The sequence below is a fragment of the Telmatherina bonti genome (genome assembly GCF_933228915.1).
Source record: "Telmatherina bonti genome assembly, chromosome: 8".
Lineage (NCBI taxonomy): Eukaryota > Metazoa > Chordata > Actinopteri > Atheriniformes > Telmatherinidae > Telmatherina > Telmatherina bonti.
Window position 1 is genome coordinate 17568658 of NC_136626.1, and position 13442 is coordinate 17582099.

General features: G+C 37.2%; 1 protein-coding gene across 1 annotated transcript in view; it reads left to right on the forward strand.

Moving 5' to 3' along the window:
- Positions 1-5223, forward strand: part of ptprsa (protein tyrosine phosphatase receptor type Sa) — a 162220-nt gene extending 156997 nt beyond the window's left edge. The window contains exons 32-33 of the mRNA XM_079244759.1: positions 1038-1173; positions 1278-5223. Coding sequence (XP_079100885.1) covers positions 1038-1173; positions 1278-1346 — 205 coding nt within the window. The 3' untranslated portion in view covers positions 1347-5223. The remainder of the gene's footprint in view (positions 1-1037; positions 1174-1277) is intronic.
- The last annotated feature ends 8219 nt before the right edge of the window (positions 5224-13442 follow it).

The following is a 13442-nucleotide window of genomic DNA, read 5'->3' on the forward strand; positions in this document are numbered from 1 at the left end:
GTTATTAATTGCCTGATTACTTCCTGTGAATGGGGACACCAAATCCTCTCAGTCTGCAGCGGCTCGTCAAGCTTTAAGATTTGGATCTGGAGAGAGAGGGAAGTTGAAAGAGAGGGAGAAGCTCTGAGTTTAAGAGCCCATGAGACAAGCTGTGACTGACTCCCAGGAAGCAGCTTTGGGTGGGCTGAGAGATACTACCACATGGTGGGGTGGTTGTGTGTTCTGCATGATTAGACAGCTGTGTTTGTTATTATTCAAATGTAGTCAAATGATACAGGCTAACATTGTCCTCCAGAATGCACACGTCCTTTTTTGGCATTCTCATGCACAAACTAAAAGTGTCTGCAGACATCACTTTCACTTCTAATTCAACAAAGTGGCATCGCAGGCTGGAAAATGCCCAGATAAATCTGTTGTCATATCAATTTTGATTCCTTTGGTGAAGTGGAAGTCATTTCATAGCAAAGCAGCTTAGGAAAGGCAAGTCTCAAGTATTTCAGGATCTGAGCTAAGACTCAGACTGTATTTTTGGAGAGCAGCAGCAGCTTGAGATTTTAGTTAGGTTTTTTTTTTTTTTTTGGCAGAAAAGAGGCGGGGCTTGTGAGATTAAATGTTTGTATGTGCGATTTAAAGTCGGCACATGTCCTTGAGGATGACAATGTAGGCAAACATATAAGTGAATTCGCAAGCTTCTTGCATGCAAATTGCCTCATTGCTGTTGCTGTCGGTGTTACCTTGCAGCTGCCTCACTATAGACGTTTACTACTCTCCGGTAGTTCAAGCTACTGATTATCTAACTACTTACAACAAAAATCCTGCAGTTGTCATGCATTGTGTTGGAATTTTGTTCGAAAGTGTGAAATCCTCTTGCAAATATTGCCTAGATTCATGTGCATCATAAGAGCAGTTTGTGACACATAAGAAGGACCGCTGCTTTGGTTTTAAAAAAAAAGAAAAAAAGTTTTTGAAAAGATGGGAATTTGAGCAAGGCACATGTTAGCACCTTGTTAATTATTTTTGTGTTTATGTTTATATAGTGCTGGAGTGGGAAGGACTGGAGTCTTCATCACCCTTAGCATAGTTCTGGAAAGAATGCGTTATGAAGGTGTGGTTGACATCTTCCAAACGGTGAAGATGCTTCGGACACAGAGGCCAGCTATGGTCCAGACTGAGGTTAGAATTCACACCATCATCCTCTTTAAATACAGCAAACTCCTTAAAAATCAGCTGTGGTGTTGGCATCTCTTACCTATGTTTGTGTTTCTTTTTCTTTACAGGATGAGTACCAATTCTGCTACCATGCAGCTCTGGAGTACTTAGGAAGCTTTGATCACTATGCAACGTAAAAAGCCATCTCTTCCCCCACAATCCTGTTGGCCCCAACCCACCTCAACAGTTTCCTGAGCCATAGAAACTTTGAAATTTGAAACGATGACTGCAGACAACAATTCTTCTGCCCCTAATTCTGGCACATCGAACAGGATCCTGTAGATTTCTTCGAGGACAACACCAAAACCAAGAAGTTTAGAGTAATTCCAATTGAGACATGAGAAAATTGCCCAATTTCAAGAGAAGAACATCCTCTGCAGGGGAGGAGCAAGAAGCTGTGGCTCAAACTGTGGGGCGGGTATTGATCAAAGTGTCAGACTGCTTACCTTACCTCAAGTGTTTCAATGTGGAGGACATTGTAAACATTCGTGGACATTTCTCTTTTAAAAAATATCTTTGTGATACAACAGCAACAAGCAACAGAAAATGAAGGAAAAGGAAAGCATAAATCAACGAAAAGCAGATGGATGTAGCCAAGACTGAGAGACTTAACTTGTTTTTGGGTGTAAAAGGGGTTCAAGTATTTCTATTAAACATTTTGTCTTGAGTGTTATGCAGAGAAATGGCCAAATTACTGCCTCTGTAAACTCAATGGGCTTTTCACAAACACCAGTCATCCAAACACATTGAAATAGAACAAGAAAGCTCATATTTGGCAGTAAACAGACGCTGAGGGGTGTTTTTTTTGTTTTGTTTTGTTTTGTTTTAACTATTCCTTTGTTATTATGCATAATTTGTGCAGGAAAAATACTCAACTATTAAAGTACATGTCACCGAACTGCCTGTTAAGTAAGCTTGGAGCTTGGAGAGAGCACTCTCAGTGGTTGTCAAGAAGAATGCAGCAACACATATCGTAAAATCTGGTAGTTTTATGAATTGTGAACTTTTGTGAAATCAGCGCCCCAAGTCAGGTAACCACCGTGAGGTTATGAAGAACCACACTGCACTGACGGTGACAGGTTCTCTGCGAAGCTCATGTCTCAGATAAATCAAGGAAAACATCATCTGTACCAAGAACCTTCAGCTCGTCTCTCGCTGGATGGCCAAGGTATGAGAAATGGCTCCCATGTACCATGATTTTTTACAACCGCTCCTCTCTTTGAAACCATGGCATTATGGGGCTGCGGCAGTAACATCTACCTTCAGTCTGCTGGGGCGAAAGGCTTTTGATCAATGGATCAACCAAACAAGGATTGCCGCAAAGTAGCGACTTTCTTTGTGTACAGTGACCAACGCTCATCATCGTTGTTTGGAACTTTTTTGTCTTATAAGGAACTATTTTTTTTTTGTTTGTTTGTTTGTTTTATTACTGTCAAAACCAAACATGCTGCTTATCTCGTGTATGCTGTACATGATGTGACTCTGAAAGGAGCGGAAACCGATGAATAAAAGATGCCAGCTCTTCTAACTCCTCGCGCCCAGGTGGGCATGACTGAAAGCGCATCCACGTGACATCATTGTCCTTTTTGTCATTTTCTTTTTGTTAGTTTTTTTTTTTTTTTTTTTTTTGTTTCTTTGTTTGTTTGAACCTCCTCTATAATCATCTTTTTCATTGTGCTAGACACTCAAAAGTGATAATGGCCTGTTACAAAGCTGTACATTAATGTGGTTGACAAATTGGCCCTAAGTTCCACTGTGTGTGTGTTTGGTAACTGGTGGATACGCAAAATAGATGCTTTGCTGTTTGCCCTCCATTTTTATAGATGATGTCTCTGTGGGTAACACAAACAGAACAAGCAGCCATGTTGGATCTCAATGCCATGGTGTGTTAATGAAGTTCTTCAGCACGAATTACTTGCACATCCCGAAGACAAAAGAGACTAAACTTGAAAGAAAAATCCCTAAAACAACTGCAGGTTGACACACTAATGTGTATGTGTCTGGCTTGTTGGAAAAATGAGAACAAAGAAAAAAAAAGTTTATGAAGTCTCCAGGTTTTCATTTTGAGAACGGCGCTTTGGTATAAGTGAGCATATGGATTCTACTATGGTTTCCAGTGGGTGTGCAAAAAACCAAGAGCGATGGACAGAACTGTGTGTAATCTTTTTTTTTTTTTTTTTCCAAAAAAGCCTTATTGTTATTGTAACATTATAAAAAAAAAAAAAAACATTAATGTTGTATAATGATGACTTATTTTACATTACATAATTAAATTTTTATTTTCATTTTGGTTTTTAGTTTTTTAACAGAGATGTTGTATGACATTTTTTTAAAATTAGCAAGGAAAGAGAAATGCTTATCTGTTCATATTATGTTCAAAGACATTCTATTTTTTCACTGTAGAAATGTTAAGTATAACATGTCTGTGTGTATGTGTGCATATATGTATGTAAAAAAAATTACATATATATACTGAACACTCACACATGCATATATATTAAAATGCAGAATATGAAGATATATCCAAAATCTTAGTATGAATTAAATTTTTCTCCTCATATTTTCTTTTTTATGCCGTTCGATTCTCACATTTGGAATTACAATGGCTTGTCATTAATTCATAATGTTTTGCCTTTTTTAACATTTCTATGTAATCCCAGACACCCTGTGTGTCTCTTATGGTAAACTGAGGGGATGTCAGCCTGTATGCCTGAATCTTTTGCCCCCACTCATAATTCTTTAGAGTCTCCCCAACAGCTAAAACGTGCCGATAAGGAGATGTCATTACTTTTCATCACTAACTATTGATTTGATCTACAAGTATCAATCAAAAATGTAATAACTCCAGTTTTTGTTATCTATATCAAACCAACTTGACGTACTGTACAATGTATGATTATTTGCAGACTGACCCTCACAATCCGATTTCTTGGGGGTTTTTTTGTTCTTTTGATTTTTTTTTTTTTTTGTTTGTATTTTCAGACATTGTGGACATTCATTTTATTAGAAATCCACTATGATCTAGAGTATACCTGTAAATAAACAAATATATAGATTATATGTATTTGTATCATTTTACCCTCGAGATCTCATACCTGAAGTGGGAACAGAAATACACAGATCAAGGTTCGGCTCATATCCAGCTTCTTGGTGTTTGTGAAGACTGTTCTGAAACCCTCTTTCTCCAGCCCTGCTCCCTGGTCTGTAATTACCTCTCAAATCTTTTTTCTGCCTTTAATTTCCCCTGCTAGCAACTAAACTGGGAAACTTGCCAGCCTCTGTTCCAACACCCATTGCCTCAATAAAGACACAAAAAATCTGCAACAGTGATCTAATGGGTAAATTTAGCTGAGGCTAACCATGTGAATCATCTCTTTCACAGCGTGGACATCAGGAACAAGAGGGTTTCAAAAACCAATTGTGTTGAAATGATCTGGCCACTAAAGCAGAAAAGAAAAAGACTCTCAATGATTCAACTACTCTGAAACACAAAGTTGGGTTTTTTTGTCTTAAACAGTTTCCACAAATCCAGCTGTCCAAATATCTGAAATGCCAAGGTGTTAATCTTTAAATGTATCATTAGTTGGGAAAAAAAAAGCTATGTTAAAGGCTGCACATGGTTCAGATACAACTTGACATTTTGATTCATTTTCTTCTAAGTGCTTTTTTTTAACCTTGTATAGAACCATGCTGTGTTTTTGTTTGACCATGATTCATTGTGGGATGCAGAAAGAAATCAGGACCCAGTGAAATATAGGAGTGTGACGCAACCAAGGACAGATTGAGACAACCAAAAACTTTGCTGCAAATTCACATTTTCAGCATGTCATTCTCGAACAGTGGGAACCTTGAGATGTTTCATTATGAGCTAAAATCCTTTGAGATTCAAAAAGAGACTGATAAAAGGCCCCATGCCAAAACTGAGACCGTGGAAGTTGTTCAAAGCTTGTGCAATGTGTTACTATTTTGACTTTATGTAAAGATGCTAGACTTTTGAAAACATCTGCCAAATTTACTGGGATATTTCTCTTAAAACTGGGGGGGGGGGGGGGGACTAATAGAAGGACTACACAAACAAAAAATGACATCAAAAGATTAGAACATATACAGTACATACCGAGATACGAAAAAAAACTCAAACTCAGCAACAGTTTTTCCTTTGTATGAGGGCCAAGTGCTATCACTCTCAAGCTGTTACTTCTAACTGAAACAATAATTGGTTTAAAGCCACTGTGTATGTAGATATGTTGACTTTGTATTAAAGAAATGTTGTCTGAAAAGTCTGATTTGTTTTTTTGTTTTGTTTTTTCTTCACATATATCTCCTGGTATGTAATTATTTTAGACTAAATGACTTGTAATAGAATATGCAACCTCAAGTGATCATGAGAGCGACTGTATAATGGAAGTTATCATGTTTTCAAAAGAATGGATTTAAAGGCCTAAAAATGATGTTTATTAAATCCTAAACAAATAGTTTGCATTTCAAACCATGGCCTGGTTTTATTGCCTAAACTGGATTAGGAAAGTGGTAAAAATGATATACTGTTATTAGCTGAAGGTAACTCAAAGTTCTTGACCCATCAAAGTTTGAAAGCTATAGGGAACCACCACTTTAAGCTTCTCTTCTGCTTTCTTATGAAGAATTTGTGGCTCATTAAAGGATTGGTCTGATGTAGAGATGCTCAAAATTGTAATATTTCCCCCTTGCTTCTTGCAATGGCTGTACTGTATAGTTATTACCTATATCAGGGGTGTCCAAAGTCTGTCCTGAAGTGCCGCAGGTTTTTGATGTATCCTTGTTCCAACACACCTTCCTTCCATTAAATGGATCCCACAGCCAATGAAGTTATGCACAATGAATGATTCATTTAAGTTAGGTGTGCTAGAGCAGGGATACATAACAAATCTGCAGGATTGTGGCCATTGAAAACCAGAGCTGGAAACCCCTGACCTATATGGTTGTTTCAATTAAATACTTGCTGTACAGGACCTCCACTTGACTGGAAACCTGGATGTACCCTGCTTTTTGGCTTTTAGCTACTGGGAGAGGTTCTAGCTGTCCTGCAGCTTAAATGGGGAAAAAATGGGTATAAAAGAAATAAATGGATGGGCTTGTTGTTGCCTACCGCTTAAAATTCCTGTTTTCAACAACCTTTGGATGCTATGAAAAGAGTATTTTAGATATTTGTGTAGTAGTCACAATAGTCACAATACATTCATTCTAGCATGCATATGCTCTGCAAGCATAGGCACACTGCATGCTCCACAGATATCTTTTACCTGAAACCAATAAAAGAAGTCTGCAAACAGCAGAGCTAAAAGGACGAGGAAGAAAAAACAGATAGAAAGAAGAGGAGAATGACAACAAGACCATGAAGCTCTAACAAAAATACATATCTGTATAGAAGAGATATTTACATTTTTAATGTCCCGAAAACTCTGAATTGAATAAAATATGTGTAAAATGGATTGATGGAAAGATTTTCCATTGTATTTATTTTGATTACGTCAGTGCATTTTTATGTTGGAATCCCACATTTGTTAGGGGTCGATTTAAAGAATGATGCAATCATTTCAGGGAAATTTGTTAATGTCACATTTATTTACCATCTCTTAGTTTTTCCAATTTTATATGCACATGTGGAGGTGTAGTTATCTGAGTCAGCATCTTTCTGATAAATGCAACTACTCCATTTCAGAGCTACCGCAGACATGTTTGTTCACACTTAGGATTAATTATAAAATCAGCTACTACTCTTAACAATAATGTCTCTGGGTCATATATGGTAACAGTGCCTACCATTTTAATACAATGCTTCCTAAAAATGAGACTGTATGTTTAACAAAAAAGAAGCGTCCAAATTGTACTTATTTGTGCAATTTTCCAATAGATAGAGTTTACTTTAGTTGTAAGTCACTGTATTCTATTGTCATTCACATTTTACATAGGATAAAAACAGAAAAAAACATCCCCATCTGGTAATATGAAAATATGTTAAGTTCTTTAGCTATAATAGTTCAATTGCATCAGCACTTACTTTGTTCATCACTCAACAGATTGGGAGATGCGTTGGAAAATATATCTGTGCCACAAGAAAAGTGTTGAAGGAAACAGATGGCGCATCCTTTTGTTGATAGATGGCTTGATTAGCTCCCTCCTATATTTATCCAGCAGCCTCTTAGCAAACATATCCTGTTGTGTCCTTAAGCCCTACTTCAAGCTTGATAAATGCCACCCCAAGAGGCTGATATTGGTGAAGAGGTAAACCCTCACCTGGTGGTATTTGCTCTGTCATCTGTTGTCAAGAGAGGCTCTTCAGTTATCTGCTAACCTTAAAGTAAAATGTCGGCGATATATTGGTGTCGAAGTCAAACCTCTGGCTTACGCAGCTTTCTTGTTTTACACTGCACCAGATTTTTGAAGCTTTATTATTTTATAAGGAAAATGTTTGACAGCAATGAAATTTACAAGGGTATTGATAATAAATATCTAATTCATCTTTACCTTTTGTCCTTTTTTTTTTTTTTTTTTGGCTTTTATTTTGGAAAACACACCATGTGTATATTGATTACTAACGTGTACAGTGGCAGGGTGGTTTTCAAATAAATAGTTCCTGCTCACCTTTAGTGCAGTTTCAGGGTTTATAAATGGGTAAATTGTTCACTTCCTTCCTCACTTTAATTATATGCTGTTATAGGCTATAAAACAAAGCAATCTCCATCCCTTTTTCAAAGTACATGTAGGCTAGTAGTTATTGAGTATGAAGGATGAAATTAGAGAGCTATTTATAGGCCCTGTTTAACTTATTTCTAGGTCTCCACTAAGTGGAAATGTGTTATCTGACTTATCCTCTCTGTTTCTTGTGATGTACCATTAATAATCAGCAATTATTTCAGTGGTACCTGAAAGGAGCTAAAATGTAATAATGTGGGAGCATACATCATAACATATGATGTATGTCTGTATAATCCTGACTGGCTGGTGTTGAGAGCTCCCTCATATTTACAGCTGGTTTGATTTATGGGATGATGTGCCACTGCAAACCAGATCGTCACCTGACGCACAACCACTGACATCATTCTCTTGAGTCTCAAAGAGAATAATTTTTTTAAAGGGTAATATCTGCAGAATGACACCCTATTTCAATGAAGATGTTACTAATTGTCTGTTCGCAAAGATGTTTCAGTCTATTCTGTTCTTATAGTGGAGAGCCAGCCGTCAGAGTGTGAGGGTAGGCGAGGAAGTGAATTAGGGCGGCGATTATGCAGTGATTCAGACAGCAGCTCATTAGGACCCAGCTAAGCAAGCAATCAACGAATCGATGTGACAGTGGACCCAAAAGCTACAGAAATTTGTAATAAATGGCAAAGCGATAAATTGGATTATCCACAGCCCCGTGGCCAAGCTCCTTCTGTTGCAAATGACAAATCAATCCAATCACACCACGAAAAAAAAAAAAAGCCAAAGAACCAGAAAAAGGGACCTTGTGTTGCACCGGCTTGGGAGGTTATCCATCTGAGAGATGTGTCTTGTTCAGAGTGTAGTTTTCCAGAGGTCATTTCTGTACGATATTCAGGGATCTAAAATATTCATGACAGACCATTAGATGTTTATGACTGCCATTTATAACAGGAGATTTACTGACATTTGAACTGCAGCCAGAACCATAAAGGTGTCAGAAGGCTACTGTGCCACATGCCTACTGATTCATCACGAAGGAAACAGCTCTGCTTTGATGATGTGCATGAGCAGCCAAGGATCACTGATAAATAAAATGTAGAGACAGGAGGATCCCTTCTACCTTTTTACATCCCTTTGATTGTATTCAAAACGCACGTGACGGATCTGGTCCATCACCCTGCAAAATCATTGTGACTGAATGGCACCGTACATGACTGGAGTACAAGGTGAAGACACAGTGACTGAAGAAAAAAAGAGCATAGATATTCTATTAACAGTAAAACTGCTCAAACATGTAAGTGTTCTGCAACTAAAATGTAAAAAGGTTTCAAATTAAATATTGCATCTCCTGTAAAGAAAAAAATGGAAGAAAACTGTTAAAGAACTTTGCTGCCATCTGCAGGATATTGCTTAGCATTTAATTGTCATGGTGACAACACTTAAGAGCTATTTCCATTCAATTAATTCAGAGATTAACATAGATGATTTACTGAAATGCATTGCCATCTCCAGAGGTTGTTGCTTTCTCTATGCTAATCACACCATTATGAGGGTTTTTTTTGTTGTTGTTGTTAGTAATGCTTTGTAGCAGCCCCACACCAACATCAGGAAAATGTATTTAGACAAATACTAACAGCCTTGACTATGGTAAATGACATGTCTTTGTACAGCCATGTTATTTAAGACCTAACATGTAAAAAGGCCCTGCTGTGAACTGTGTTCAAACATCTGTCAGCAGTAAGCGAAGGCATTTCAAAACTGTGCAGTGACATGACTCTTGTTCTCAGTGCTGGTTATTTCCTGTAATCTGTCTTGTGTTCTCTGGTTCCTTTCTACCATCTCTGTGTGTAGCCTGAGCTCTACCACTGAGTGATTGGTGCTATTAAGAACAGGCTCCTGCTCAAAGGGAAAGACTTGCTAGTTGCTGCAGTCTCCCATCTCCTTATCACGTCTTTCCTTTTTGCCATGAATCTCCATATAATCCACAATCTCTGTTTTATCCTCTTCTGTTACCATCTATTTTACTTTTCAAATGTTTGTATTGTCCATTTTTTTGGTTAAAGGCAACACAGGATAAAGCAGTCATGGTTTTCACATTTAACCATTTGTAACTCTCAGCACTGTAAAATAAACTAATCATATCTTATGAAAATAAAAAAATAAAAAAAAAAGATTGTTGCTTCTGTTTACGTTCACAAGAGAAATAACTTCAAACAAAACCAAAAAGCTAGTCTCATGGCTAGTCAGTGTGCTTCAGAGTAGTTTTTGCCTTCTGTCTCTTCTGTTACCTGGTCCTAAATAAATGTAAGTTTTTTCATAATCGCGTCCAAATTTCCAGGGCAGTGGGACCTCTTTTTTTTTTTTTTTTTCTTAACATTCTTACATCTGCTATAATTATACAAAGTATTTTTAACAGGTCTACTTTCAGGAAAGTTTTGGAAAAAATGAAGCTGTGCACAAGCAATATCCACTCTGTTAGTTTCTGGAATCAGTCTTACATGAGATGTTTGATCCAGCTGATCCAGTTAGAAATAAGTTTAGCTCAGTGCCTGACAAGAGAACACATATCTCTTGTTTAGATTTTTTTTCCCCCCTCTATCTATGCCCATACAAGGGCAAGGAATGTCACTAGTAAGACCTACTGTGATGTAACAGCTTGGCTCTGATTAGAAAGTCATGATTTAGTTTATGTTTTACAAGTGCTGTAAACTCAAGCAGCAAAGCCTTTGAAATTTGCCCTGTGTTGAGAAAGAACACTTCTTCTATAGCTGTTTCTAAAAGCTCATTTGTACTTTTGTCTCAGATGTCATCTGAAACACCAGTTCATTAACAGCATAGGCCCAGTACAGTAAAGATAATGTTTCCGTAATGGGAAACGCCATGAGCATGACGGCTGTGAATATAATCCTGCAATGCTGTCTGTTGCTGTCTCAATTGAATTTTACAGGCATGATTAAGGAAATATGAAACCATCTGTACAAGAACCGTTAAAACCTTCTTGTACGCATGTCCATTTGAACACAATATCACAATCCAACACAGTAAGAAGTGCAGAAGATGAGTTTAGCATGAAATATGATGATAGTGTGTTCTAATTCTAACCAAATCAACATCGACAGGGTCCTCTAATGAAGTGCAGCTTCTCCTTCTGGTGAATACTTGCACTGAATTTTCGTACAATGTACACTAAGTCATCTCCAGCCCCAATACACAAGAATAAAGCCCAATAAAAAAAAAAAAGTGTTCACATGCTACTGCATCTACTTACCTTTAACATGAAGAAAATAAACTATCCTAGACTATACCAACCTCAACAGAGTAATTGCTCATGTAGTTCATAAAACTGCCAAGTGGATCCAGTTTTGTTGCAAAGGAGATAAGATGGTTTGTAAAATAAAGTAACTGTCACTTTCGTTGTTTAACCATCAAGGGCTTCCTGCTGACAGCTTCCTGTTTACTTATTAATATTGGAGTAAATGCGCTAATGATATACTTAAGTGGGCATTCCAAGAAAGAGAGCCTTGTTTGGCGATGGATGCAGCTTATTGGTTTGTGCCGATAGCCACTCAAGTAACACAGTTGCCAGCATTATTATTTAATCCAGATTGGCAAATTATACACAGCAGGTCTCTAAACACACACCATTTTTTATTAAAAAGCTTTTTCTTTCCTTTTAAAAGCATCTTGCCTGCAGTCTGACTGTAAAGACATGTATATTATTGCATATTTATTTCAAATTCACCATTTTTTGGTTCAAGAATGAATTAAAAGAGGAACTACTGAATCATAATTGATGAAAGCAGCTAGTTTAAACCCATGTTAAAGAATTACTTTTAATTACAGAATCGGTTTAAAGAAAGAGTGAGTTGTCATTTTGCATCTGTGTTGGTCCAGTAATGTACTGGTGGCCTCCCCAGGTCCCTGAATTGGATTCAGTGAGTGTGGAATGGATAAATGAATAGATGGACAAACAGATGGATTGAGGGATGGAGGTTTTAAGAAATTCTTCCAGACTTTGTGGATGGTGCAGAGATCTCAGAAAGTCATATATAGCATGATGTGTTTGGCTTTATATGTAGTGTCAGGTTTTTTAATGATCCACCAAACCCCCGCATGAATGAATAACTATGACAGCTTTCTTTTCTCAAACCTTTCTGAATATATGTGTATATAATGAAGATTAAAGATATACTTAGACAATTTGCATTCAGGAAAGTAAATGATGTGAATAGAGATACAGGAAAGAGGAAGGAAATGTTTCAGGTTAGTGACAGATTTTGAAGAATTGCATTTGGAGAGATGAAAAACTGGGTGCCAGTCAACCTAATATGGTCAGGCTTGATTGTGCATAATGATGGAGAAATCACTCTAAATCTGTGTGATGGAGTTAGTCTGAGCAGAGAATAATACAATTTAACCTACAAGATATTAGATGCTGCAGAGACAAAGCGTCCTTGAGCAGGTATAAGTAAAGGGAACACAGGGAGCAGAACTGGTGATTTAAAAGTTTCTATGCAGATTGACTGGGACTGCTTCATGCGCACATAATTGTCACGTAAATGGGAGTTTCAGACTTGTCTGTAGCTGAACAATGGAATGGAAGACAATGTAATGAAGTTGGTGTGATGAGATCACAGGGGGTTAGATTGCAAATGACAAGTTGATTTCGCCCATCTCAAATGAGTTGCTCTTAATTCTTTACTTTTTGTATCAGTAGGGAGTATGTATCTTTTATCTATTTGCATTTAGAATATTAAATTCTTATGCATAAAAAAAAATTGATATTTTTTTATTGTTTGCAGAGAATTGTGCCGAGATAATGTGAAGTAGGGGTTGACGAAGAAGTCATGAAAACACAAAAGAACAGCAATCTTATTTAAAGTTTCTTCTCACTGCTACAAGTATATGTCTGTCTTTCTCTTCTTTCTGTAGTCTTATGGGGAGATTTATTACTGGTGTGATGAAGTTTGTATCATAATCTTTTTTTCCTCACCAGTGGTACAGCTACCAAATAGTTCACATGTTTAATGTGTACAGAGAAGAGGCTGAAGCTGCTGCATTTACTTATTCTGCTCTTGCTCATGTTTTTGGCTGAGTTTAAGACTCAAGTCCTTAAACATTGTGTGCAAATACGTCAATATGTTATTTTACAGTCCCAGTTTTGAGTCACAGCTTTGTGTCTGCTCACAGTTTGAGACCTTTAGTAGTTTAAGGTAGTCAAACATGTACAAACATTCCTTGTATGGAGGTTTTCCCAGCATATGGATTTTGCATCCTCTCTTGTTGTACACGGAACAGTTTTATGAGGTTTTTCTAGATCTTGAAATTTCCATTCGTCCATTGAGTTTGTTCAAGGTCACCACCTCAAGCGACTTTTAAGAATTAAATCGAATTTAATCCACTTGAAACAAATGCATTCTATGATCCACCCTAGTTCATTTCACAGTGTATATTTACTGTGCTTATATGAGCTTATTTATAAAAAATAAAATATTTCCTAACTAAGGAAACCCCTGAAACCAGGTGGCAACTGAGGTTGCACATCCACT